The sequence below is a fragment of the Macaca fascicularis genome, chromosome 1 (assembly GCF_037993035.2).
Source record: "Macaca fascicularis isolate 582-1 chromosome 1, T2T-MFA8v1.1".
In the NCBI taxonomy this organism is placed as follows: domain Eukaryota; kingdom Metazoa; phylum Chordata; class Mammalia; order Primates; family Cercopithecidae; genus Macaca; species Macaca fascicularis.
This window is the reverse complement of record NC_088375.1, coordinates 78,005,117-78,031,739: the sequence shown is the minus strand read 5'-3', so window position 1 is coordinate 78,031,739 and position 26,623 is coordinate 78,005,117. Positions and strand designations below refer to the sequence as shown.

General features: G+C 38.9%; 1 protein-coding gene across 1 annotated transcript in view; it reads right to left on the bottom strand.

The window, feature by feature from the left end:
* IARS2 (isoleucyl-tRNA synthetase 2, mitochondrial) overlaps window positions 1-26,623 on the bottom strand; it is a 72,207-nt gene that overhangs the window by 12,864 nt on the left and 32,720 nt on the right. Inside the window, exons 11-15 of the mRNA XM_005540889.4 lie at window positions 25,572-25,723; window positions 22,061-22,221; window positions 10,251-10,353; window positions 8,578-8,671; window positions 869-977 (exon numbers count right to left, since the gene is read on the bottom strand). Of these exons, the coding sequence (XP_005540946.3) occupies window positions 869-977; window positions 8,578-8,671; window positions 10,251-10,353; window positions 22,061-22,221; window positions 25,572-25,723 (619 nt within the window). The remainder of the gene's footprint in view (window positions 1-868; window positions 978-8,577; window positions 8,672-10,250; window positions 10,354-22,060; window positions 22,222-25,571; window positions 25,724-26,623) is intronic.

The following is a 26,623-nucleotide window of genomic DNA, read 5'->3' as shown; positions in this document are numbered from 1 at the left end:
AAAAAAAAGAAACATGCAAAACGTTCTGGGATGGATTTTTATCCTAAGAGAGCCACAATCTTAAGCTAAGCTATTTAGGAATCTTTCTGATTAGTATTTTTACCCACACGTTTGAAAAAGTAATTATGTGTACTAAATGAGAATACCTAATTTAATAAAATTCACGAAAGCAATGTTTCAGCTCACTAGCCACTGTGGATATTACAAATATAAAGGACATCTGCACTCAGTCTGTCTTCTCTCAACCTCGAATATCCTTCCCTACATTCCTCCTGGTCATGTTTTACCATAGATCAAGATCTAGTTCTAGGCCCGGCATGGTGGCTTACGCCTATAATCCTACCACTTTGGGAGGCCAAGGCAGGAGGACTGCTTCAGGCCAGGAGTTTGGGACCAGCATGGGCAATGGGAGGAGAATGCATCTCTAAAAAAAAAGTAAAAATTAGCCAGGTGTGGTGGTACATGTCTGTAATTCCAGCTACTCAGGAGGCTGAGGCAGGAGGATTGCTTGAGCCTAGGAGATGGAGGCTGCAGCGAGCTCTGACCACACCATTGCACTCCAGCCTGGGTGACTGAACGAGGTCCTTTCTCAAAAAACAAAACAAAACAAACAAACAAAACAGAACTACATAAGTTCCCCCAACTACTCCAGTCAATGCTGACATTTTCTTCAAGGAGTTATGATCTGCATCACACTCACAAGACACGTTGGTGTTGTCTCCTTTGTCCTTTCTCTTTTTTTTACTTCAAATTCTTACAGGACACTGTAAGCAATCAAGGGTGGTGCCTTACCATCTCTATAGTACTCAGCATAGTGCTTCACACACTGGCAGGTACTCAGCAGGTTGGCTCAGGTATAAATACTTACTTATAAGGTGCTTTCTTCCTTGTGGCCACACTTGTTAATAAGGATGACTGAAACCAACCCCCGAGCTGGTCTTTTCCTTCCAAGTACAAATCTGCTCTTTGGTCAGGACCTCAAAATTAAATATTAAAAGAAAAAGACACCCAGAAATTTAAGTAAATTAAAATAGAAAAAGAAGACACTTATTAATTAATAACAATTAGTGGGGAGGAAGGGAAGCAACTTTACAATAGAGGAAACTGGTAGACGCCACCTTAACCAAGAAAGTGACCAAAGTTACATATCACCAGTAATAACAGGACAGAGATATATCATGTGACTTCTGAAATGATCTATAGAAATAAACACAGTATCGTTTCTGCGATATTCCTACCTAAAATGCATAACATGAATCTAATCATGACAATGCATCCCACAAACCCAGAGAGACCATCTACAAAATAAACCTGTACTACATGAATGTCAAGGTCATGAAAGACACAGAACAAGAACTAGAGAGACATGACAATTACATGTGACATGTGATCTCAGATTAGATCTTGGATCCTTTTTTTTTCCTCTTTCCACATAGGAGTGTGGTAAAATTAATAAGTTCTACAGACAGTTAACAGTATGGAATCGGCCGGGCGCGGTGGCTCAAGCCTGTAATCCCAGCACTTTGGGAGGCCGAGACGGGCGGATCACAAGGTCAGGAGATCGAGACCATCCTGGCTAACACGGCGAAACCTCGTCTCTACTAAAAACACAAAAAATTAGCCGGGCAAGGTGGCGGCGCCTGTGGTCCCAGCTACTCGGGAGGCTGAGGCAGGAGAATGGCGTGAACCCGGGAGGCGGAGCTTGCAGTGAGCTGAGATCTGGCCACTGCACTCCAGCCTGGGCGACAGAGCGAGACTCCGTCTCAAAAAAAAAAAAAAAAAAACACAGTATGGAATCAATGTTAATTCCCTAATTTTGATGTCTGTGTTGGTTACGTTAAGAGATCATCGTGTTTTGGGGAAATATATATTAAAGTATTGAGATAAAAGATGCATCTTTTCCTCTACATATATATACATAGAGAGGACACATAAAGCAAATGTAGTAGAATGTTAACATGAACATTGGAAAATCTAGATGAAGAAGAGCATGCTGTAATTCTTTATAATACTTTGACTTTTCAAAATAAAAGGGTTTTCAAAAAAAGTAACATGAGGTCTTTGATGAAGATTACATCCATATTTTAAATCTAAACTCACAACTCTCAAAGCCCCCATAATCCCTTTTATTTATAAAATTATGATTTGTCCTTATATCCTAAGATTGAAGATTTAGTGTTGCAAACTTTATGTAAAGAAAGATTACCTGAGTGGAGGTGGGGAAACAAAATTTAAATAACTGAATCAAACCAATTCAATTACACCAATATTACTGAGCACTTGTTACATAGCAGGCATTGTGTTAGATCCTGGGGAAATCTGGACTCTGCTTCTTGGAGCTGACATCTAGTAGGGTAGATTTTATGTTAAACAAGAAGTAACTGTGATGGGGCCGGGTGTGGTGTCTCACGCTTGTAATCCCAGCACTTTGGGAGGTGGAGGCTGGCAAATCCTGAGGTCAGGAGTTCAAGACCAGCTTGACCAACATGGCGAAACCCCATCTCTAAAAATACAAAAATTACCTGGGCATGGTGACGGACGCCTGTAATCCCAGCTACTTGGGAGGCTGAGGCAGGAGAATCACTTGAACCCAGGAGGCAGAGGATGCAGTGAGCAGAGATTGTGCCACTCCACTCCAGCCTGGGCGACAGAGTGAGACTCTGTCTCAAAAAAAAAAAGAAAAGAAATAACTGTGATGGGTGTTACCAAGGAGAAAATAAAGGGTTTAACCTAGTCTGTGCAGCCAGGAAAGTCTGAGATAATGTAAGAAAGTAAATGCATATGCAGTGAAAAAAAATCTCTAGCTAGATTGAGAAAATAGAAAAGAAGATCCAAATAAACAAAACCAGAAGTAAAAAAGGAGACATGGGGCCGGACGCGGTGGTGCACACCTATAATCCCAGAACTTTGGAAGGCAGAGGCGGGTGGATCACAAGGTCAGGAGTTCAAGACCAGCCAGGTCAAGATGGTGAAACCCCATCTCTACTAAAAATGCAAACATTAGCCAGGCATGGTGACAGGCACCTGTAACCCCAGTTACTTGGGAGGAATGAGGCAGAGAACTGCTTGAACCTAGGAGGTGGAGTTTGCAGTGCGACGAGATCAGGCCACTGCACTCCAGTCTAGGCGACAGAGCAAGACTCCATCTCAAAAAAAAAAAAAAAAAGATAAAGGAGACATACAACAGAGAAATACAAAGGATCATCAGAGACTACTATAAACAAATGTACACTAACACATAGGAAAACCTGGAGGAAATGGATAAACCCCTGGACACATACAACCTACTAAGATTAAACCGGGAAGAAATAGAACAGTAAGGAGTAACTGGACTGAATAAGTAACACAAAGTCTTCCAACAAAGAAAAGTCTAGGACAAGATGGCTTTACTGCTGAATTCTACCAAATATATAAAGAACAACAACAATTCTGCTCAAACTACTCCAAAGAATCCAAGAAGAGGAAACTCTTCTTAAATCACTGTACAAAGCCTGCATTACCCTGATAGCAAAACCAGGCAAAGACACAACAAAAAAGAAAACTACAGGCCAATATCTCTGTTGAACAAAGACACAAAAATCCTCAACAGGTTGGGGGCGGTGACTCACACCTGTAATCCCAACACTTTGGGAGACCGAGGCAGGCGGATCATGCAGACAGGAGGTCAAGACCATCCTGGCTAACATGGTGAAACCCATCGCCACTAAAAATACAAAAAATTAGCCGGGCGTGGTAGTGGGTGCCTGTAGTCCCAGCTACTGGGAGGCTGAGGCAGAAAAATTGCTTGAACCTGGGAGGCAGTGGTCGCAGTGAGCTGAGATCATGTCACTGCACTCCAGCCTGGGCAACAGAGCAAGATTCCGTCTCAAAAAAAAAAAAAAAAAAAATTCAACATGGCCAGGCATCGTGGCTCATGCCTGTAATCCCAGCACTTTGGGAGGCTGAGGGGGGCTGATCATTTGAGGTCAGGAGTTTGAGACCAGCCTGGCCAACATGGTGAAACCCCATCTCTATTAAAAATATAAAATTGCTGGGCACGGTGGCTCATGCCTGTAATCCCAGCACTTTGGGAGGCTGAGGCGGGTGGATCACCTGAGGTGGGGAGTTCGATTCCAGCCTGACAAACATGGAGAAACCCCATTTCAACTAAATATACAAAATTAGCCGGGCGTGGTGGCACATGCCTGTAGTCTCAGCTACTTGGGAAGCTGAGGCAGGAGAATCGCTTGAACCCGGGAGGTGGAGGTTGCAGTGAGCCCAGGTTGTGCCATTGCACTCCAGTCTGGGCAACAAGAGTGAGACTCCATCTCAAAAAAAAAAAATAAATAAATAAATAAAAATTAACCAGGTGTGGTGGCACATGCCTATAATCCCAGCTACTCAGGAGGCTCAGGCAGAAGAATCACTAGAACTCGGGAGGCGGAGGTCGCAGTGAGCCGAGATTGTGCCACTGCATTCCAACCTGGGCGACAGAGTGAGACTCCATCTTAAATAAATAAATAAATAAATATTCAATGCAATTCCATGCATTGAAGAAAGGAAGGAAGAAAAGGAGGAAGGGAGGAAGGAAGGAAGGAAGGAAGGAAGGAAGGAAGGAAGGAAGGAAGGAAGGAAGGAAGGGAGGGAGGGAGGGAGGGAGGGAGGGAGGGAGGGAGGGAGGGAGGGAGGGAGGGAGGGAAGGAGGGAAAGAGCGAAAGAAAGAGCGAAGGAAAGAGGGAAGGAAGGCAGGAAGGCAGGAAGGCAGGAAGGCAGGAAGGCAGGAAGGCAGGAAGGCAGGAAGGAAGGAAGGAAGGAAGGAAGGAAGGAAGGAAGGAAGGAAGGAAGGAAGGAAAGAAAATAGACCCTTACCTCTCATCATATACAAAAATCAACTCAAAAGAGAGACTTATATCTAAGGTCCCCAACTATGAAACTACTAGAGGAAAACATAGGAGAAATCCTCTAGGACATCGGTCTAGGCAAAACTGTTATGGCTAAGACTTCAAAAGCACAAGTAAAGGAACAAAAACAGACAAATGGGACTATATTAAGAAAAAGTTGCAGCACAACGAAGGAAACAATCAACACAGTAAAGAGACAACCTGTAGAATGGAAGAAAATATTTGCAAACTATTTGTCTGACAAGGGACTAATATTCGGATTCAAGTAAAGAAACAGCAAAAACAAGAAACAATAAAAAAAATCTCATTACAAAGCGGGTAAAGGGTCTGAACAGACACTTCTCAAAGGATGTCATATAAATGGACAACAGGTATATGAAAAAATGTTCAACATCACTAATCATCAGGGAAGTGCAAATCAAAAACAGTGACATATCATCTTACCCCAGTTAGCCCAGAATGGCTATTATCAAAAAGAAAGTAACAAATGATGGCAAGGATGTGGAGAGAACAGAACTATTATACACTGTTGGTGGGAATGTAAATTAGTACAGCCATTATAAAAAACATTACGGAGGTTTCTTTTCAAAAAACTAAAAACAGAACTATCATATGATCCAGCAATCCCACTACTAGGTATTTATGCAAAGGAAATAAAATCAGCATATCAACCGGATACCTGCATCTCCATGTTTATTACAACACTACTCACAATAGCCAAGATACGGAATCGGTCTAAGTATCCATCAAAGATGAATGGATAAAGAAAATGTGATAAATACACACAATGGAATACTATTCAGCCATATCCTGTCATTAGCAGCAACATGGATGGAACTGGAGGTCATGATGTTAAATGAAATAAGCCAAGCATAGAAAGACAAATACTCCATAATCTCACTCATATGTGGGAGTTTAAAAAGTTGATCTTATGGAGGTAGAAAGTAGAATGATAGTTACCAGAGGCTGGGAAGGGTGAGAGGGAGGGATGAAGAGCGTTTGGTTAATGGGGATATGGTTAATGGGGATAGAAAAGGAGTTACTTATATGGGATAAATTCTAGTGTTTAATACAGTAAGGCAAATATACTAACAATTTATTGCATATTTCAAAATAACTAGAAGAGAAGATATAAAATGTTCCCACCACAAAGAAATGGTAAATGTTTGGGTAAATGTTTAAATACCCTCATTTGATCATTACATATTGAATGCACCTATCAAAACACTACAAGTACTCAATAATATGTACAATTATTATGAATTAATTTAAAATTTTTCTGTTGCAGTGAAAATTATTTGGTTAAGAATATTACACTCTGGCCGGGTGCGGTGGCTCACATTTGTAATCCCAGCACTTTGGGAGGTTGAGGCAGGTGAATCATTTGAGGCCAGGAGTTTGAGACCAGCCTGGCCAACACGGTGAAACCCCTTCTCTACTAAAAATACAAAAATTAGCTGGGCATGGTGGCACATGCCTGTAATCCCAGCTGCTCAGGAGGCAGAGGCAGGGGAGTCACTTGAACTCAGGAGGTGAAGGCTGCAGTGAGCTGAGATCGTACCACTGCACTCCATCCTGGGCAACAGAGTGAGACACTGTCTCAAAAAAAAAAAAAATCACACTCTAGAAGTATTATGACTAAACTCTATCAGATAGGTTTTTATGACCGTTTTCATGGATTTTAAACCACTCGATGGCGCCAAATATAACATGCACTCACTGCACTTGGTAATGTAAAAATGATTTCAGAAACTGAAAAGCAACAATGGTAGTACCATTAATTCTCACAAAGCCTAAAGCAGTGAATAAACTTTGAAATACACTATACCTCACGGTTTCACAATTGGCATACTCTTTTCTGAAATTCAGAATGCTGCCCAACATGTGCCAGCAGGAAACTTTTCTTCCTACTACCTTAAGTAGTGGTATTGACCTGCATTTTCAATACAGAGTCATGCATTGCTTAACAATAGAGATATACTCTGAGAACTGTGCCCTTAGGTGATTTCATCATTGTGTGAACATCATAGAGTGTACTTACACAAACCTCAATGGGATAGCCGACTCTACATCTAGCCAACATGGCACAGTGTATTGCTCCTAGGCTACAAACCTGCACAGCATGTTACTGTACTGAATACTGCAGGCAATGTCAGCACATGGTACGTATTTGTGTATCTAAACATATCTAAACACAGAAAAGGTACAGTAAAAATACAGTAGTCATCCCTTGATATATGCAAAGGATTGGTTCTAGGACCCAGCAACCCCCCAGCCCCCCACTCCTACATGTACCAAAATCTGTGAATACTCAAATACAGCAGTCCCAAAGTTGGCCCTGCTGAATCTGCATATATGAAAAGTCAGCCCTCCCTTTCTATATGTGAGTTTCAAAATCCTGAGAATACTATATTTTCCATCTGCATTTCATTGAAAAAAATTGCATATAAGTAGACCTGTGCAGTCAGAACCCTGTTGTTCAGCAGTCGAATTTATTATCATCTTGTGGGGCCATCATCATGTATGCAGTCTGCTACTGACTGCAATGTCATTATGTAACACATAACTGTAATTTAGGGAAGCAAAGTACCAAAACTTGCAGTATTTTCCCTCAAATATGCTGGGAGAAAATTATGAAATAATAATTCTAAAAATCACTACAAAAAAATTATAAAAATATGTAACTTATATTTGGCCATTATTATTATGCACGTTTTATCTGTAATAGAGAGAAAACATGAATTTACATGCATTTTGTTTTTCAAATTTCCTAAGCTGAAAGAAAGGCTTAAATGAAGGAAATAGATCCACCTACTAGGAATCCCATTGTGCGATTCGTAGACAAGCTACTTTTCCCACATACCCTTACTCCAGAAAGCAAACAGGGTCTCTCGGGCCAAAGCTGGCCCTTAGTAAGAGTGTGAGGAACTGTGTGATCCATCACTGCTTCCGTGACATCTCATCCCTGTCTCCAACTTCACAGTGATAACAATCCTGTTCTTCATTTGAACTCTTATCTTTTCACTTAGTTGCCTTAAAAATATTTCTTCTCAAGCATCTAAACATATCCTCTGATACGTGCCTTCTCCTACTACTCCTTTCTAATTCCTGCCCAGTGTCTCTCCTTTCTCTTTATCCAATCAGTCAAAAACATTCCCTAATTATCAGGAAGTATAAAAGTTAGTCGGCTGTTTGTACAGAGAGGAGAAAAAGCCACAAAAAGCAATGTAGTATAGAAGATGAGAACTGAAAATCAGGGTACTTGAGTTCCAGTTTGACACTATTAAGCTATGTGACCATCAACTAACTTGGCTCTAAGTCAATTTCATTTTCTCTTCTGAAAAATGATGAGGTCAGACTATTTCAGTGACTTCCAAACTTCGTTTTACAAAACTGGGTGCCTTGGGGTTGCCAAGTGGCCAAGGAGAATGAACTGGTTGAAAGGAGGAAAAATATTCCCATTTTTAACTATTTTCTGTATTGTAAATTCTAAATGAAATTTCATCTAGAAAAACAGAAAAAGGTTTAGAAATCATTGGATTGAGTAAACTCTAAGGGTCCTTCCAGGTCTAAAATATAGCAGATCTCTAAATAAAGCACACACACAAAAAAAGGTTTTGATCATAGATCCCTTCTAAATACCAATCCCATATTTTCAAAACGTCTTGATCAGCATATATCTATTTTTTAAAATTACCTGGAAGAACATGAGACCATGAAGTTCCACTATCAAACCAGATGTCCAAAATATCCTGACCTGGAACATATTCCAAGGCATCAGGGCCACCAACCTAGTAAGATAATGTAAAAGCATGTTAGGTACACAAAGATCACAATACAGACAACAAATACTGTACCCCAAAAGTCTTCAGAAATGAAATGCAACCATTAAGTTCACATTTTTAGATGAAATTTACAGTATTTTTAAGCATTTCACAGTTAAGTACAACTCCCTCCATTCACATTTAAAAGTATCTGTGGCCACTGAATTACACATTTACCAATGTAATATGAATTGGTTTCTATTTCTTGAAATTAACTTTAAATTTGGATATTTTAATGTGTGATACAATCAGCTAACTCTACTACAGATCCTACAAAGGCCTGATGTAACATTAGGCACTGTTCTCTCACAGTAAATTACATGAGCTTAGTTAACATTAATCAATCCTGGCCCTCAATGAGGTAACAATTGACCCTCGCATTCCACTACTTTATTAAATACTACACTTTTTTTTTTTTTTTTTTTTTGAGACAGAGTCTCACTCTGTCACCCAGCTTGGAGTGCAATGGCACAATCTTGGCTCACTGCAATCTCCGTCTCCTGGATTCAAGCAATTCTTCTGCCTCAGCCTCCTGAGTAGCTGGGACTCAAGGCATGTTGCGCCACCATGCCTGGCTGATTTTTTGTTTTATCTTTTCTTTTTTTTTTTGAGACAGAGTTTCACTCTGTTGCCCAGGCTACAGTGCAGTGGTGCAATCTCTGCTCACTGCAAGCTCTGCCTCCCGGGTTCACGCCATTCTCCCACCTCAGCCTCCCGAGTAGCTGGGACTACAGGGGCTCACCATCGTGCCCAGCTAATTTTTTGTATTTTTAGTAGAAACGGGGTTTCACCGTGTTAGCCAGGATAGTCTTGATCTCCTGACCTCGTGATCCACCCACCTCGGCCTCCCAAAGCGCTGGGATTACAGACGTGAGCCACTGAGCCCTGCCTTTTTTTTTTTTTTTTTTTTTTTTTTTTTTAGCAGCGATGAGGTTTCACCATGTTGGCCAGGCTGGTTTTGAATTCCTGACCTCAGGTGATCCGCCCGTCTTGGCTTCCCAAAGTGCTGGGATTACAGGTGTGCACCACTGCGCCCGACCTAATACTACACTTTGTTTTGGGGGGACGGGCTCTCACTCTGTAACCCAGGCTGCAGTGCAGTGGTGCAATCTCAGCTCGCTGCAACCTGTCTTCCAGGCTCAAGCCATCCTCCCACCTCAACCTCCCGAGTAGTTGGGACTACAGGCGCATGCCACAATGCCTAGCTAATTTTTATATATATATATATTTTTTTGTAGAGACAGGGTTTTGCCATGTTAACAGCCCAGGCTGGTCTCAAACTCATGGACTCAAGCTATCTGCTTGCCTCAGCCTTTCAAAGTGCTGGGATTACAGCACTTAAATACTACATATCACACCCAGCCTTAAATACTACAGTTCTATAGTTAAACAAAATGTCTACTTTCAAACTGCATTAGCTTCTAATTTACAGTAAATAAATTTGTTAACTTTACATAAGATGCTTTTTTAACTCTCAAGAATTTCCCTTGTTGTCATCAAGTCCTGTAATACACACAAAAGCTGTTAAATACAAACAGAAATTTACCTCAGATAAGACTTCTTTTGGAAGAAGTTGCTCAGGGGGAAGAGTCCACCAGACATCACTGCCGTGCTGTTCCACTAGTTTAACAATATGCTCAATGGTTTGGCTATTTCAGGGGGGACATGGCAGAATTATTCAATTAACTATTGTGATGAATAACAAACAATTTAAAATTAACAAAGAGTGATTTCTTTTCCTATCTTTTTCCTCAAACCTTAGTTTGAAAAGCTGCTATCATTTTAAATTCAATATAAGTAAAAAATTGATTATACATATCCTTAAAAAGAAAAAAAAAAAAAGAACTTCTTCTGACCACCCTGTTTCCATTACTGATTTACCTATTTCTTACTAATCTATTTTCTATACAGGTACTTATACTCGAAACCTCCTAATTATCTTTCCTCTTCTGATTTCTGCCTAAATTAAACCAACACATTCTCTCAGTTCTACCTTTGAAAGTTTACAGTGGTTCCCACTCACACTCTATCAGTCCAACCTCATTCCCTGAAAACTAAACTGATGCAATCAATGGTCTGAAAGCACTTCCCCCTACCCTCATCCCTTTACTTTACAAAACAGACCTTGAAATAGATGCATTCCTAAACTGCTTTTATCACACTAATTCTCTGCTTGAAAACTTTCCAGGACTCCCTCCCTGCTTACAGACATCTGCATAAGATGCAATGCCATACTAGAGCAGAGACTGTGACGACAGATATCCAGGCTTATATTCTGACTGTCACTTTGTATTTATGATCATGCACAAGTACTAGAACTTCTTTAAGACCTAGCTTTCCCTTCTGTTAAGAACAATCCAATTCATTGCTCAGAAACTACTGAACACCTCCAGCGTCTTGGGTACGGGCACTAGAGAGACAGCAGTTGGCAAAATACGCAAGACCCTCCCCTGATGAAACTTAACATTGTAGTAATCCTAGACACTTCCCTCGAACAACTACAAACTAAATGAGACTATACATGTAAAACTTAGTACAGTACCTAACACATGACAGAAAGCCAATCAACCCCTATCAAATAAACAACAGAACTGGTCATATCTTTGGGAAGATAGACAGTAATAAATTATTTGAAAATTAAACTCAAGGAAATAAAAGCATACTATAGTTTCTCACAAAAATAACATTTTTAATTTATTAGAATATTGACTTTATTATTGCAGCTTTGTTGCTATTACAGCTTCCTCTAGTTGCTTTTCATTTAGTCACAGTACATATAATGGCCAAGAGCATGGATCCTGCCAGCAGGGGGCTTTGGCTTAATTTCTGGCTCCACGACTTGAACCTGGGCAAGGCACTTAACATTTCTGTGCCTCTGTTTCCTCATTTGTAAAACACAAATAGTAAAAGCATCATTAAGAGACTTCCTATGAATATTAACTGAGTTAATAAATATAAAACACATAGAACAATATCTGGCACATTTGAATAAATATTATGTACGCATTATTCAGACTGGTTATTTGACGTCAGGTCTGAGCCTGATAATTCACAGATAAATGAAGTGTTTACCAAAAATTGTTGTGGAAGGCAAAATCAAATGAGTATAAATTAAATATGCTCTACAGGCCGGGCACAGTGGCTTACGCCTGTAATCCCAGCACTTTGGGAGGCCAAGGAGGGTGGATCACGAGGTCAGGAGATTGAGACCATTCCGGCTAACATGGTGAAACCCCATCTCTATTAAATACAAAAAAATTAGCCGAGCATGGTGGCAGGTGCCTGTAGTCCCAGCTACTGGGGAGGCTGAGGCAGGAGAATGGCGTGAATCCAGGAGGCAGAGCTTGCGGTGAGCCGAGATCACGCCACTGCACTCTAGCCTGGGCAACAGAGCGAGACTCCGTCTCAAAAAAAACAATAAATAAATAAATATGCTCTACAAATTTAAATTTGAAATACCTTATAAAAGCTGGATATCACTAAGTTGGTATTCTATGAAGGATAGATTTTAAAAGTATAACGCTACCATCACGTACTTTGAAGAACTTACAATGAGAAAGGAAAATGGGCATAAATGCATGTTTCTAAGACACTGAATCATTTCAGATGGACTTTAACAGTAAAGATAAACTTTTATGTTATCAGACCATAAAAACCTTATGTAATAACTACCTAGTTATATGACAATAGTATTTAGTTACATATTACTATCTTACAGAGTTTGTCCAGAACATTTTCAGTTAAGAAAATATGAACATAGTATAACAGAAAAACTTGAATAAATCTAAAGACCAAAAGAAAAAAAAAAAAACAAAAGATTACAACCACAAAAGAGAGATACTAGTAAAGTACATTTACACGCAAATATATGCACAATTACAGTACATAATACTTCATACTAATGAAATTCTCATTAAAAAATAATTCTAAAAATGGGTGTCATTTGCCTTTCTTTTTTAAAATGTTATCATTAGACTGCCAAGTTTAGGTAAAGAGTAAAATAAAACAGTAAATGTATTGGAAAAACACATAAAAATAATATCAAAGTAAAAGTAAATGTCTCAAATTTCATATTAATTTAGCAAATACAGTAGAAATGTTAGGATAAAGAATATTAACCAGAAGCATGTATACATATACCACATATCTTTTTCAAAGCACTTTACAAGCACTTGCTAACTGGATTCACAGAAATACACAGTGGGTCTTGACAGATGATTTGTTCTGCACCTTAGGGTTCCTTAAATTATGAGGCTAAGCAAGTAAGTTAAAATCAGGGCTTGATTTGTGTTTCCTAAATCATATATAGTTTGGTGTGCTGTTTTTACTTCTTTATTCTGCCTCTCTAACTCATCTATAAAGACAACACTGTAACTGAATTCACACTCGTACTCTCTGGAGTTTGCTAAGCAATGGCAGAAAGGCTCTTTTACCCAGGTATAGAGTGACGACTGCGTATCAGAGATGAAGTGAGAAACTAGGCAGTCCCAGGAGATTAGTATGTTGACACAGCAAGTACTAAGTCCAAAAACCAGACTCTACCTGTGATTTACTGGAAAATGACAGGAATAAATCATATTATTTTTTGAGTTTCAGTTTCTATAAACATTGGAAAAAGTTGTGAAGAAGAAGACTAGGTGAAAATTTTTATTCTTAAAAGAAAAAGTCCTAATAACTAAAGAAAAGTGAGTAACTTTATGACTATAGATGAAACATACACATTTTATTTTAATTAATTACGTAAATTTTTTTGAGACAAGGTGTCACTCGGTGGCCCAAGTTGGATTACAGTGGCATGATCATAGCTCACTTGAAGCCTTGAACTCCTGTGTCATGTAATTCTCCCGCCTCAGCCTCCCGAGTAGCCGGGACTACAGGCCCACGCCAAGATGCCCTGCTTTTTTTTTTTTTTTTTCTTCGCCCCTCTAGAGATGGGAATCTCGCTTTGTTGCTCAGGCTGGTCTCGAACGCCTGGCCTCATGCAATCCTCCAGTCTTAGCCTCCCAAAATGCTGGGATTATGGGTTGTGAGCCACCACACCCAGCTCCACATCCATATTTGAGAAACCTAAATTCAACTTTAATAAAACTAAGCTCTTTTTCATATTCTTGGCCTGGCACGGTGGCTCATGACTATAATCCTAGCACTTTGGGAGGCCAAGGCAAGAGGATCACTTGAGCCCAAGAGTTCAAGACCAGCCTGGGTAACATAGTAAAGACCCCACATCTATTTTAAAAAAATAAAAATGAGTTCTTTTTCATATTCCTAAATATCAGAAAATTCAGTGACATTTTAAATGTTATTTAACTATATTCAAGTAACCTACTAAGTATATAACTAAAAGCATTAAGAAAGAAATATTCCAATTTTGCTGTTGGCATGTTATTAAAGCAACCATAAAATCCTACCAAGTTTAGTCAGATACCTCTAATCTAAAATTCATTTTAATTGCTACATTTTTTATAACGATATTAGTAATTTAGTTAGATATAGAACATATTTTAATATAAGAAATGTAATTTTGTGTTTTATATATACTTTATTTGCAATTTTTTTTTTTTTTTTTTTTTTTGAGACGGAGTCTCCCTCTGTCCCCCAGGGCTGGAGTGCAGTGGCCGGATCTCAGCTCACTGCAAGCTCCGCCTCCCGGGTTCACGGCGCCATTCTCCTGCCTCAGCCTCCCGAGTAGCTGGGACTACAGGCGCCCGCCACCTCGCCCGGCTAGCTTTTTGTATTTTTTAGTAGAGACGGGGTTTCACCATGTTAGCCAGGATGGTCTCGATCTCCTGACCTTGTGATCCGCCCGTCTCAGCCTCCCAAAGTGCTGGGATTACAGGCTTGAGCCACCGCGCCCGGCTTTTATTTGCAAATTTAAAAAACTTTTTTAAAAACTAACAAAAGTCTCTTAGTGAGGAAGAAAAGTTTTTCCTTTAGCTTACCTAATTACACTTACGAGAAACAACGTAACTACACATTAGCTACACCAATGAAAAGCAATCCTGCAATCATTTTTAAAAATCCAATTTCAGAAAGTCTATTGTAAATAAAACAACATACTTCAGACTTTTTTTCCTTGTTACATATGTATAGGAATCAGAACAAAAGAAAAATTTGTTCAATGTATCCAAAAGAAACATGAAACATTTTTAAGGGAAGAAGCTTTATCTCATTAAGATAGCAAGTCTCACTAATATTTAGAGAGCAAGACTTCCTTCCTTCCTTTATATTGTGAATTATGAAAACATCATGTTCTAAATAAAGTCTACTAAATGTACTTTAGTAAGCATTATGTTCTATAATTAGGTTCTATTTTGAGATTCTAGATAAATTATTTATATTTTTAAAACAATAAAGTTGGCCGGGCGCGGTGGCTCAAGCCTGTAATCCCAGCACTTTGGGAGGCCGAGACGGGCGGATCACGAGGTCAGGAGATCGAGACCATCCTGGCTAACACAGTGAAACCCCGTCTCTACTAAAAAATACAAAAAACTAGCCGGGCGCGTTGGCAGGCGCCTGTAGTCCCAACTACTCAGGAGGCTGAGGCAGGAGAATGGCGTAGACCCGGGAGGCGGAGCTTGCAGTGAGCTGAGATCCGGCCACTGCACTCCAGCCTGGGCGACAGAGCGAGACTCCGTCTCCAAAAGAAAAAAAAAAAAAAATAAATAAAGTTAATTTTAAAATGAGAGAGTAAAGAAAAACCCAACAAATATATGTTAATTAGCTAGATTTAGCCATTCCACAATGCATACATATTTCAAAACATGTTGTACATAATATATGCAATTTTTGTCAATTGAATAAATTAATTTTGGGTGGGCACGGTGGTTCACACCTGCAATCCTAGCACTTTGGAAGGCTGAGGTAGGTGAATCACTTGAGCTAAGGACTTCAAGACCAGCCTGGGCAACAAGGCAAAATCCAGTCTCTACAAAAATACAAAAATTAGCCAGGTATGGTGGTGCGTGACTGTAGTCTCAGCTACTTGGGGGGGGATCACTTGAACCCGGGAGGTAGAGGTTGCAGTGAGCTGAGATTGCGCCAATGTACTCCAGCCTGGCAATAGAGCGAGACTCTGTCTCAAAAAAAAAAAAAAAAAAAAAAAAAAAAAAAGGCCAGGCGCGGTGACTCACGCCTGTAATCCCAGCACTTTCGGAGGCCGAAGCCGCCGGATCACGAGGTCAGGAGCTCGAGACCATCCTGGCTAACACGGTGAAACTCCCTCTCTACTAAAAATACAAAAAATCAGCCGGGTGAGGTGGCGGGCACCTGTAGTCCCAGCTACTCGGGAGGCTGAGGCAGGAGAATGGCCTGAACCCGGGAGGTGGAGCTTACAGTGAGCCGAGATCGTGCCACTGCACTCCAGCCTGGGCCACAGAGATTCCATCTCAAAACAAACAAAACAAAACAAAGAAAGTGTGACAGAGAGTTTTGAGGCCAGGCGCGGTGGCTCACTCCTGTAATCTCAGCACTTTGGGAGGCCGAGGAGGGCAGATCACCTGAGGTGGGGAGTTCGAGACCAGCCTGACCTACATGGAGAAACCCCATCTCTACTAAAAATACAAAAATTAGCCAGGCATGGTGGCGCATGCCTGTAATCCCAGCTACTTGAAAGAATGAAACAGGAGAATCACTTGAACCCGGGAAGCAGAGGTTGCAGTGAGCCAAGATCCCGCCATTGCACTCCGGCCTGGGGAACAAGAGCAAGACTCCGTCTCAAAAAAAAAAAAAGTGTGACAAAGAGTTTTGAAAACAAAAATTGCAATAAAAATAAACAGACATATAACCCACAAACTTGAGCTAGGTATAATGATGATAAAAACAAAGATAAATTTAATGTTCAAACAAAATATAAAAAGATAATTTGAAAAAAGTATATAAAGTTAACTGCAAACAAGTGCTGAAAAGATACTCATTATAGAGATGTGACAAACATCTAACAAAATCCGAACGTTGGATATGTTATGTGCATTTGCTTTTCATACACAAGGAACTAGGCAACCGTTAAGAGCTAAGCTGACATTTTTAACAGGTGCATATTCATTCTTCTAAAACTAATTAAATTACATCTTCTTTTGTATATCATTATGTTCCTTTATAAACAACTGTATTGGACATCTTAATACACTTCACACAAGAGGTATTAGTCCTACTTCCTTTGGGTAAATACTTACAGGTGGAATTTTTTTATAATGAAACCAAGATAATACTTAAAAGATTTTTTTAAACAATTTTCTGTTTCCTAAAAAAATTTTTAAACAATTTTCTATTTCTTTGTGATATTTAATATTCTTCAGAAAAAAATACAATAAAAATTCTAATTTATCTGAAGTTTAAGAATTCTCCCTTTATTTCTTTAATATCCTATACTTAACACAAACTCATAGTTAACCTGTAACCCAAAGATCAGTATAAATGACTGCTGATAAAAGTGGGTGAAACCACTTATCAGTATGTAATCTATATGCTTCCACCTTAGTGCTTTATTTCATACAGTAATAAATCTATCATAAAACCTTGTACTTTACTCAAAGGCCTTATCTCAGCACAAGCATTATGTGTCCCTTCTTAGGTTTCAAACTGAGAAAATCCACTAGGTAGCATGAGCAACTATGATACCAGCCAATCACTCTGAACTTCGATATCAACTGGAATGAGGCTTATTTAGCGTGTTACGGACATTAAGCAGCATTAAGATTACTAAGCAACAAAGAAACTACGGCTGTCATCCCACTGTCTTCTGTGTTTTGTCTTTATAAGTAAAAATATTAAGGATTATTAAGACAACTTTTCTTCTGTAACTTACTGGAAGAAGAATGAGGTAAGAGGCTAAATGTTTCACATTTGTTTACTAAATTTAATTCTAGAACAAAGTTAAATTTGGGAGGGGAAATTCTATTTTTAATTTAATCCTAGATTTATGTTTTAAAGGTGACAGAAAATCATTTTGGAGAAATTTTTCTTTAATGAACATAAATTTTTTGAACAAAAGGTTTATTATTGTTAATTGAGAAAAAAATTGAGGTAGCTAAAGTTAACACTCAAATTATATTGGAAATTCCTTGGCTATTTTTACTAAATTTCTCATGATTTCCAGAAGTTAGGGGCTAAGTTTCCCTATGTTAATCATAGCATTAATAGCATGAAAGTGATTATAACTGTCTGAAATGATGAAAGAAATTTAACCAACTTCTTTTCCTTCCCAGGTAGCCAGTGTTTCTAAATTTTATCTGATTTATGCTAAAAATTATTTCTTCTGTTTTTATTGACTAGTAACGGATTTCAACCTAAATTCTAATGGCATTATATCACAGATTCAAAAAATGACCTATTTCAGTAAAGTCAGAAATTGAATTATTTCTTGAGAAAATACAAATATGATCTAAAATGCAAATGACACTATTAATTCAAATCAAAATAAAACATCAGCATTTCAAATCTACCAGTCCCTAAACTGATTCAGAACATGAATGTTGACTTTCTTCTGTGAAACAAGTATACTTAGAGATAATGTACAGATCCCATGATGAGCAAAAGGATTCTCCTTATATGTTTAATGGTGTTATCAAGTGTAACAGCAACTCCATGTGGACTGTGTACCAATTTCCAGTGGAGATGCTGTTACTTTTGATGGTTACCAACTTGACACAATATAAAGGTATAATAAAGAAAGACAGAAAATTGTGGTCACTTGGACTCTCATTTGATTCAGGTGGAAAAAAAGATAAACTTTCAGCCTGTTTTACAAAATTAACAAGTAATAAGAATTAATATCAATTTTCTTAAATTCAAGTTTTGCAACACCAAAAAGATCCAATAATGGAAGAGGATTAAAGTCATCATTAAGAAATGGTATACAGGAAAATGACCTATGAATTGACAGACACTATAGCTGAGTTTGTCTGTCATTTCTTTAGGCCAATATTCTGTATGACTGTGCTACTTCAATATCAGAAATCGACGAACACCATGCAACCAACGCAATGACAGGTATGCAGAAGATAATCTGTAACACTATCATATAGATGTCTTGAAGAATTAAAACATAAATATACCTAATGAAAACTTGTTTGTGTTTTTCTGACAAACCTCATATTTATTTAACCTAACAGTCAACCTATGTACCATTTATTTATCAGGATGTATCAATTAAACCAGTTTGCTATATTTACTAATACATACATATGATCCACCTCAGAGTCCAGAGGGCTGTTTCACCAAGGAATTTCCACCCACCTCAATCACTTCAGTGAAATTCCCTAGACATCTTGCTCTCCAAATAATAAAAAGAAGAGTAGCCAGGTACAGTGGCTCCCGCCTGTAATCCCAGCACTTTGGGAGGCTGAGGCAGGCGGATCACTTGAGGTCGGGAGTTTGAGACCAGCCTGACCAACATGGAGAAACCCCGTCTCTACTAAAAAAGAAAAAAAAAAAAAAAAATATATATATATATATATATATATATAAAATTAGCCGGGCGTGGTGGCACATGCCTCTAATCCCAACTACTCGGGAGGCTGAGGCAGGAGAATTACTTGAACCTGGGAGGTGGAGGTTGCAGTGAGCCGAGATCACGCCATTGCATTCCAGCCTAGGCAATAAGAGTAAAACTCTGTCTCAAAAAAAAAAAAAAAAGAGGAGACAATGACATGGCTTATAAAACTTTGCAAAACAAAACCAACTTTCCAGTGTGAAATTTTAAACAAATGCTTGTGGAAATTCATCTCAGCTATAATCACTTTAATTCTTTTTCTTTTAAACTGAGTTTGAGGCTGGGCATGGTGGCTCATGCCTGTAATCTCAGCACTCTGGGAGGCAGAGGCAGATGGATCCTTTGTGGCTAGGAGTTCACGACCAGCTTTGTCAACATGGCAAGAGCCCATCTCTACTAAAAATACAAGAATTAGCCAGGACAGTGGCGTGTGCCTGTAGTCCCAGCTACTCAGGAGGCTGAGGAGGGACAATCACTTGAACCTGGGAGGCGGAGGTCGTAGTGAGCCAAGATCGCACCACTGCACTCCAGCTTGGGTGACAAAGTGAGACTGTATCAAAAATAAAATAAAATAATCTGAACTGGACAGAATTTACATTAATTCTTAATATGGGTATTAAGATATTAGTAGTTTACATCTGACCAAGCTCTATAAGATCAACACAGCAACAATATTTAGATTATTCATAGAGTCTTACCTCAGCTCCAACTTATAATAATATTGAAATAGCTTTCCAATTATTTTCCGGTCTCTAGCCACTACTTTCTTTTCCTAAAACATACTCTTACTCCTCAAGTCTACTTAAAAGTTTAAACTCCTTAACAGCATAACTTAGAAAAAATTCCATTCACCAAATTAAAAGAAATTGCTCAAAGAAAATGAAAATCGAGAATGTGTTCCTAAAAGGAATAATTAACATCCCCCTCTCCACATCTGTGAAAAACAGTAACAACACTCAAAGCCTCCGTAATAGTACTAGAAGATAAACTAGCTAGACTATTATCTCATTAAAAACAGGGGCCACGTCAGTCTTGTTCACTGTAGCTACGAGCAGTTCCTAGCACGGACACATACTAAGTGCTTAACAATGTGTTCTGTTTTGTTTCGTTCTGAAGAGACAGTGTCTTCCTCTGTCAGCCAGGCTGGAGTGCAGTGGCATGATCGTAGCTCACTATAACCTCAAACTCCTGCACTTGAGCGATCCTCTGGCCTGAGCCTCCCAAGGAGCTGGGACTACAGGCCCACACCACTACACCAGCTAATTTTTAAATTTTTCTGTAGAGATGGGGTCTCACTGTTGCCCAACTGTGAACTGCTAGCTTCAAGCAATCCTGCCGCCTTGGCCTCCCAAAGTGCTGGGATTACAGGCGTGAGCCACCACGCCCACATAACAATGCTTCTCGAGTGAATACATGAACGGCGCATCATCTATGGCATACTGTGCTTTACACGAAGTAGTTTGCATTTATTATTTAGTATTCATAACAGTCTACCTGCAACCATTGCTTTTCCTATTTTATAGAGGAGCCAGAGGTTAAGTAAATTCCTCAGTCTCACACACAGTGAATGGCAAAGCCTGAGTTCAAATTCAGTTGCCATTCTCCAAAGCTCATAGATTTCCAAGCAACTTCTCTTTCAAAAAGCACAAAAGGGAACTCTTCAGGATAAAAGAATTATTCTAAGACACAATTGTGATAGTGGCTGTTAACTGAATAAATTTAGTATAAATCACTTTAATAATTTTTTTTCTTTTTTAATTTTTTTGAGACAGAGTCTCGCTCTGTCGCCCAGGCTGGAGTCCAGTGACGTGATCTTGGTTCACTGCAGCCTCCGCCCCCCAGGTTCAAGCAATTCTCTGCCTGACCCTCCCGAGTACCTGAGATTACAAGTGCCCGCCACCACGCCTGGCTAATTTTTTATTTTCAGTAGAGACGGGGTTTCACCATCTTGGCCAGGCTGGTCTTGAACTCCTGACCTCATGACCTACCCACCTTGGCCTCCCAAAGTGCTGGGATTACAGGCAAGAGCCACCGTGCCCAGTCATGAATTTTACAGTATGTAAAGTATGCCTTAATAAAGTTTAAGAATGAGGCAGATCTATGTGTAGTGATTTGGAATAAACTATAACACATAAAGTGAAAAAAATCTAGGCACAGAGCAGTAGATAGAGATACTCCCTTTTGTATAAACATATGTATATGCTGACAGAAGAATTCATTTTTTTCTGGAAAGATTCAGAAATAACTGTAAACAATGACTGCCTCAAGAAAAGGTTCTGGGTACCTGGAGTAGGAAAAAGCCTACTTTTCAGTGTACAAGCTTTTCTACTATGAATTGTTCATTATGTCCCTCTATTATCTTTCCAAATTAAAAAAAAAAAAAGAAAAGAAAGAAGAACTGGGAATATAATGATCAGTGTAATCATGTGCATTTAACTATATTATAATTTCTTAAATTTTAAGTATCTATATAATTACATAGTCCTATTTGCACTTAAAAGGAAAGTAGATTCAGAATATGAGACTGAATATTTTTTCTGAAGAAAAATTACATTTCAGGCTCCCCTGCTAAACATTGTCCATCTTTGGATCCATGATACCTTAATACAGCCCAATAAATTCTCACAGAAAAAAAAAAAAATCAGAGCCTTTACTTCTAGGTATCAATATTTAAGAAAATCTAGTTTTTAATATTTTAACTGTATGATAGAATCTTTTTAAGTTTATATTTTAGTTCCCCAAAAGACTATTTTAGCATATTTTATTTAACATATATAAACAGTTCTCAATCGTCCACATTATTTTTCGATTTTTGAAGAAAAAATAATTCGCTTTAAAACACTAAAAAATTTTAGAAAGCATTCTACCTGTTGATCAAGTATTCATCCTTTGTCTTATGATGAAACACAGGAATTGGAACACCCCAAACTCTTTGCCTTGATATACACCAATATGGCCGCCTGTCCATCATTTCAACCATGCCATTCAGTGCTGATCCAGGAATAAATTTCACCTTTTTTAACAATTCCTGCAATTAATTCATAAATCAAGTCTTGTGAGAGAAAGCAGAACAAGTATTCTAGAACAGTCAATTTTCCAAATGCATTTCTTTCTTTTGGATGTTTGTAGCCATTCACATGCCTCCCTTACCCTCCCCTCAAAAAAACAACTAAAAAAACTAAAAGATTTCAGAGCAAATAAGCCAAAGTAAAAATGGAGCCACAAAGAACTTAGTAAATAATATCAGGAGCAGTGATAATATCAGGAGCATTGTTGTATTTTTTAACAATGTTACAAAAGATTTCATACCAATTTCTAATTTACACCAACCCTAGATCAAAACTGGTAATAAAAGCTTTCACAGAACTATTATTCTTCACTAAACTATAGTTAAAATCAATTCAAACTTGATTTCCACCATTTTTTAGAACGCTTGAGAAATAAATTACTATCTTAGGCTGCCAAAAAAAGATTGTAATATACCTAATTTTACATAATGTAGTTTACACTATAGAAAACACTTTCTCAAAATAAGCCCAAGCATGTGGCTCAAACCTGTAATCCCAGCATTTTGGGAGGCTGAGGTGGGAGGATCACTTGAGCCCAAGAGTTCAAAGTTGCAGTGAGCAAGGAGCATGGCACTACACTCCAGCCTGGGCAACAGAGCAAGAGCCTGTCTCTAAAATAAATAAGTGTATATCTCTCTCTATATCAACAAATGGATAACAGTTATTTCCTCTCAAGAAAGCTCCCTTCCTCCACTTCCACAATAAGGTTGAAAACTACTACCATTTATTTGTCAATTAGCAAAAGATTAATTGTACAGCAAAAATGTTTAACAGGCTCCAAAAAGGTCAAAATGCTAACTTCATTTTAAAACACCTTTCTATCCATTAATAAAACCATTTTTACATTTTCGGAGAAGGTTTAAATGGTTTCCTCACTCACCATAACTACCAGAAGTTCCCTCCCCCAAAGCTCTCTGTAGCACCACCTATTGGCAGAATGACAAAATCTCTACAAATCAATTTGATTAATGCTATACTTGGTTTAAAAGTCTAAGAAATGTGAATATTGACTAGATATTTGATTTTGCTAAGGAATAAATATTACTTTTTAAAGGTAGTGATACTGGCATGGGAATTATGCTTTAAAGAGTCTGGCCGGGCATGGTGGCTCACATCTGTAATTCCAGCACTTTGGGATGCCGAGGTGGGCATATCACCTGAGGTCAGGAATTCGAGACCAGCCCGACCAACATGGAGAAACCCTATCTCTAATAAAAATATAAAACTAGGCGGGTGTAGTTGTGCATGCCTATAATCCCAGCTACTCAGGAGGTTGACGCAGGAGAATAACTTGAACCCAGGAAGTGGGGGTTGCTGTGAGCCAAGATGGCGCCATTGCATTCCAGCCTGGGCAACAAGAGTGAAACTCCATCTCAAAAAAATAAATAAATACAGAGTTTATCTTTGGCTCATGCCTGTAATCCCAGCACTCTGGGAGGCCGAAGCAGGTGGACTGCTTGAGCTTAGGAGTTCGAGAACAACCTGGGCAACTTGACAAAACCCTATCTCTAGAAAAAATACAAAAATGGCCGGGCACGGTGGTTCACGCCTGTAATCCCAGTACTTTGGGAGGCCGAGGCAGGTGGTTCACGAGGTCAGGAGATCGAGACCATCCTGTCTAACACGGTGAAACCCCCTCTCTACTAAAAATACAAAAAATTAGCCGGGCGTGATGGCATGCACCTGTAGTCCCAGCTACTCAGGAGGCTGAGGCTGGAGAATGGTGTGAACCCAGGAGGCAGAGCTTGCAGTGAGCCAAGATCATGCCACTGCACTCCAGCCGAGGCGACAGAGTGAGACTCTGTCTCACAAAAAAAAAAAAAAAAGAAAAAATACAAAAATACAAAAATTACCCAGGCATGGTGGCACAGGCCTGTAGTCCCAGCTACTCAGGAGGCTGAGGTGGCTGAGGTGGGAGGATCGATTGAGTTCAGGAGGTAGAGGTTGCAGTGAGCTGAGATCACACCACTGCACTCCAGCCTATGTGACAGAGCAAGACCCTGTTTCAAAAGAAAAAAAAAAAAAAAAAAGAGTTTATCTTTCAAATATATGTGCTAAAATATTGCCGGGACAACATATAATATGGAAGAAATAATGCCTGGAGTTTGCTTCAAAAAAATCCAATTGTTAAAGGGTAAAAAGTGGGTGGTCGGAGGGGTGTAGATAAAAACAAAATTAACAAAAGTTGATTATTGTTGACACTGAGTGATGGGAATATGACAATACATTATCTTGTTCTCACTACTTCTGCAAAGAACAATTTTTAACTTTACAAAAAGTAAAAAAAAATTAAATAAACTTGGCTTAAATATATTGTGTCAGACTTAGACGTTCTACAACCAAAAATCGGTGCAGAGCTGCAATTTACAAATTTTAACATTGGCAAATAAGGAAGAAAAAAACAAAACGCACTATATATTACAGTTGTCCACATTACACAAGTATAGAAAGTACAAACTGCTATAAAAAGCTTTGGCAAGGACCCCAGATTGCCAGGTTAATAAATGAACCAGCTAAATACAGTAGTATCTTTCAACTGTAAAGCAAAACACCTATATATTGAACCTGGTTAACACATATATATTTAAGCTCTTTCATTAAATAGACTCAAGTTGTGAGAGATGTTTACACACACACACACACACACACACACACACACACATATATATACATACGCCCACATAGAAAGATACATATTAAATGAAAGGGCTCAAATATATATTATTTAGAATACCAGTTATAAGTATTTGTAACCTCAAAGCAATAACTTTGTATATTTTTCATATTGTTAGTTTTTCTTTTTAATATGCTTTCTTTGTAACTAGAATAATAACTGTTTTAATTCATTGCAATTTCAATCTTAAGGAAGCAAAGCATTTAAAAAAGTTTTACTGACTGCTTATTATACATCAGACCATATTCTGGAAACTTGTATTTCCTTACTCCATGAGATAAGCATTATTATCACTTTATATAGATGAGGAAACAGAGGCTATCGCAGGTTAAACTAGGTAACACAGTTCTGCCAAATTCTATGCAACTTTGACTACACTGGGCAAGAAAGTCTATCTAGTAACTGTGTGATTTGGACAAATCACTTAACCTCTTTATGCCTCATTTCCCACACATGTATAATAAAAACATAGAAGTCCGAGGTCCTTCCAGATCTAAAATTCTACAATTTTATGAAACTAAACCATAATAGCAGCAATCCCTATAACTCCTGAAACCCCACGTCAACCTCACATGCATACCCTTTATACTGAGGGAAGGATATGCCCAACCCCTTATAACAGGATGCTTTTTATACCTTGGCTGCAATCTTAATATCTGCAATGTTTATAAACCACTGCTTGCTGGCACGAATAACCACGGGTTTCTTGGTCCTCCAGTCATAGGGATAGCTGTGCACCAATTTTTCTTCTTTCAACAAATTCTTTGCAGTCTGAAGCATCTTTATAACTTTAAAAAAAAAAAAAAAACAAATTATATTAGACATAAAAAGTACTGTGAAAATGCTAAAAAAGCTCTAAACTTCCAGCAAGTACTAAATCTGCAGCAACAGGTGGCAATAGAGTAGTCAACCTGCCGGCCGCAGTGGCTCACATCTGTAATCCCAGCACTTTTGGAGGCCGAGGCAGGCAGATCACGAGGTCAGGAGTTCAAGACCTGCCTGACCAACATGGTGAAATCTCGTCTCTACTAAAAATACAAAAATTAGCCAGGCGTGGTGGCGTGTGCCTGTAATCCCAGCTACTCAGGAGACTAAGACAGGAGAATCGCCTGAACCTGGGAGGCGGAGGTTGCAGTGAGCCGAGATCCCGCCACGGCACTCCAGCCTGGGTGACAGAGCAAGACTCCATCTCAAAAAAAAAAAAAGAGTAGTCACCTTGGTTGGGTGTGGTGGCTCACACCTGTAATCCCAACAATTTGGGAGGCAGAGACAAGAGGATCACTTGAGGTCAGGAGTTGAAGACCAGCCTGGCCTGCATGGTGAAACCCCATCTCTATTAAAAATACAAAAAAATTAGCAGGGTGTTATGGTGCACGCCTGTAATTCCAGCTACTTGGGAGGCTGAGGTTGGAGAATCATTTGAACCTACGAGGCAGAGGCTGCAGTGAACCAAGACTGCGCCACTGCACTCCAGTCTGGGCAACAAAGCAAGACCCTGTCTCACGAAAAAAAAATAAAAAATAAAAAAGAGTAGTCAACTTCCAGGTATCAAAGGCATGCTCTGGGATTCTCCTGGAAAAAAAAGCAGGGACTATAAAATATTAATCAGACTCCAAATTATGCCACTTTCACCTCTTTTCACGTCAAAGAGAAGATGAACAGATTATATCTAGAATTCTAGATTTGAA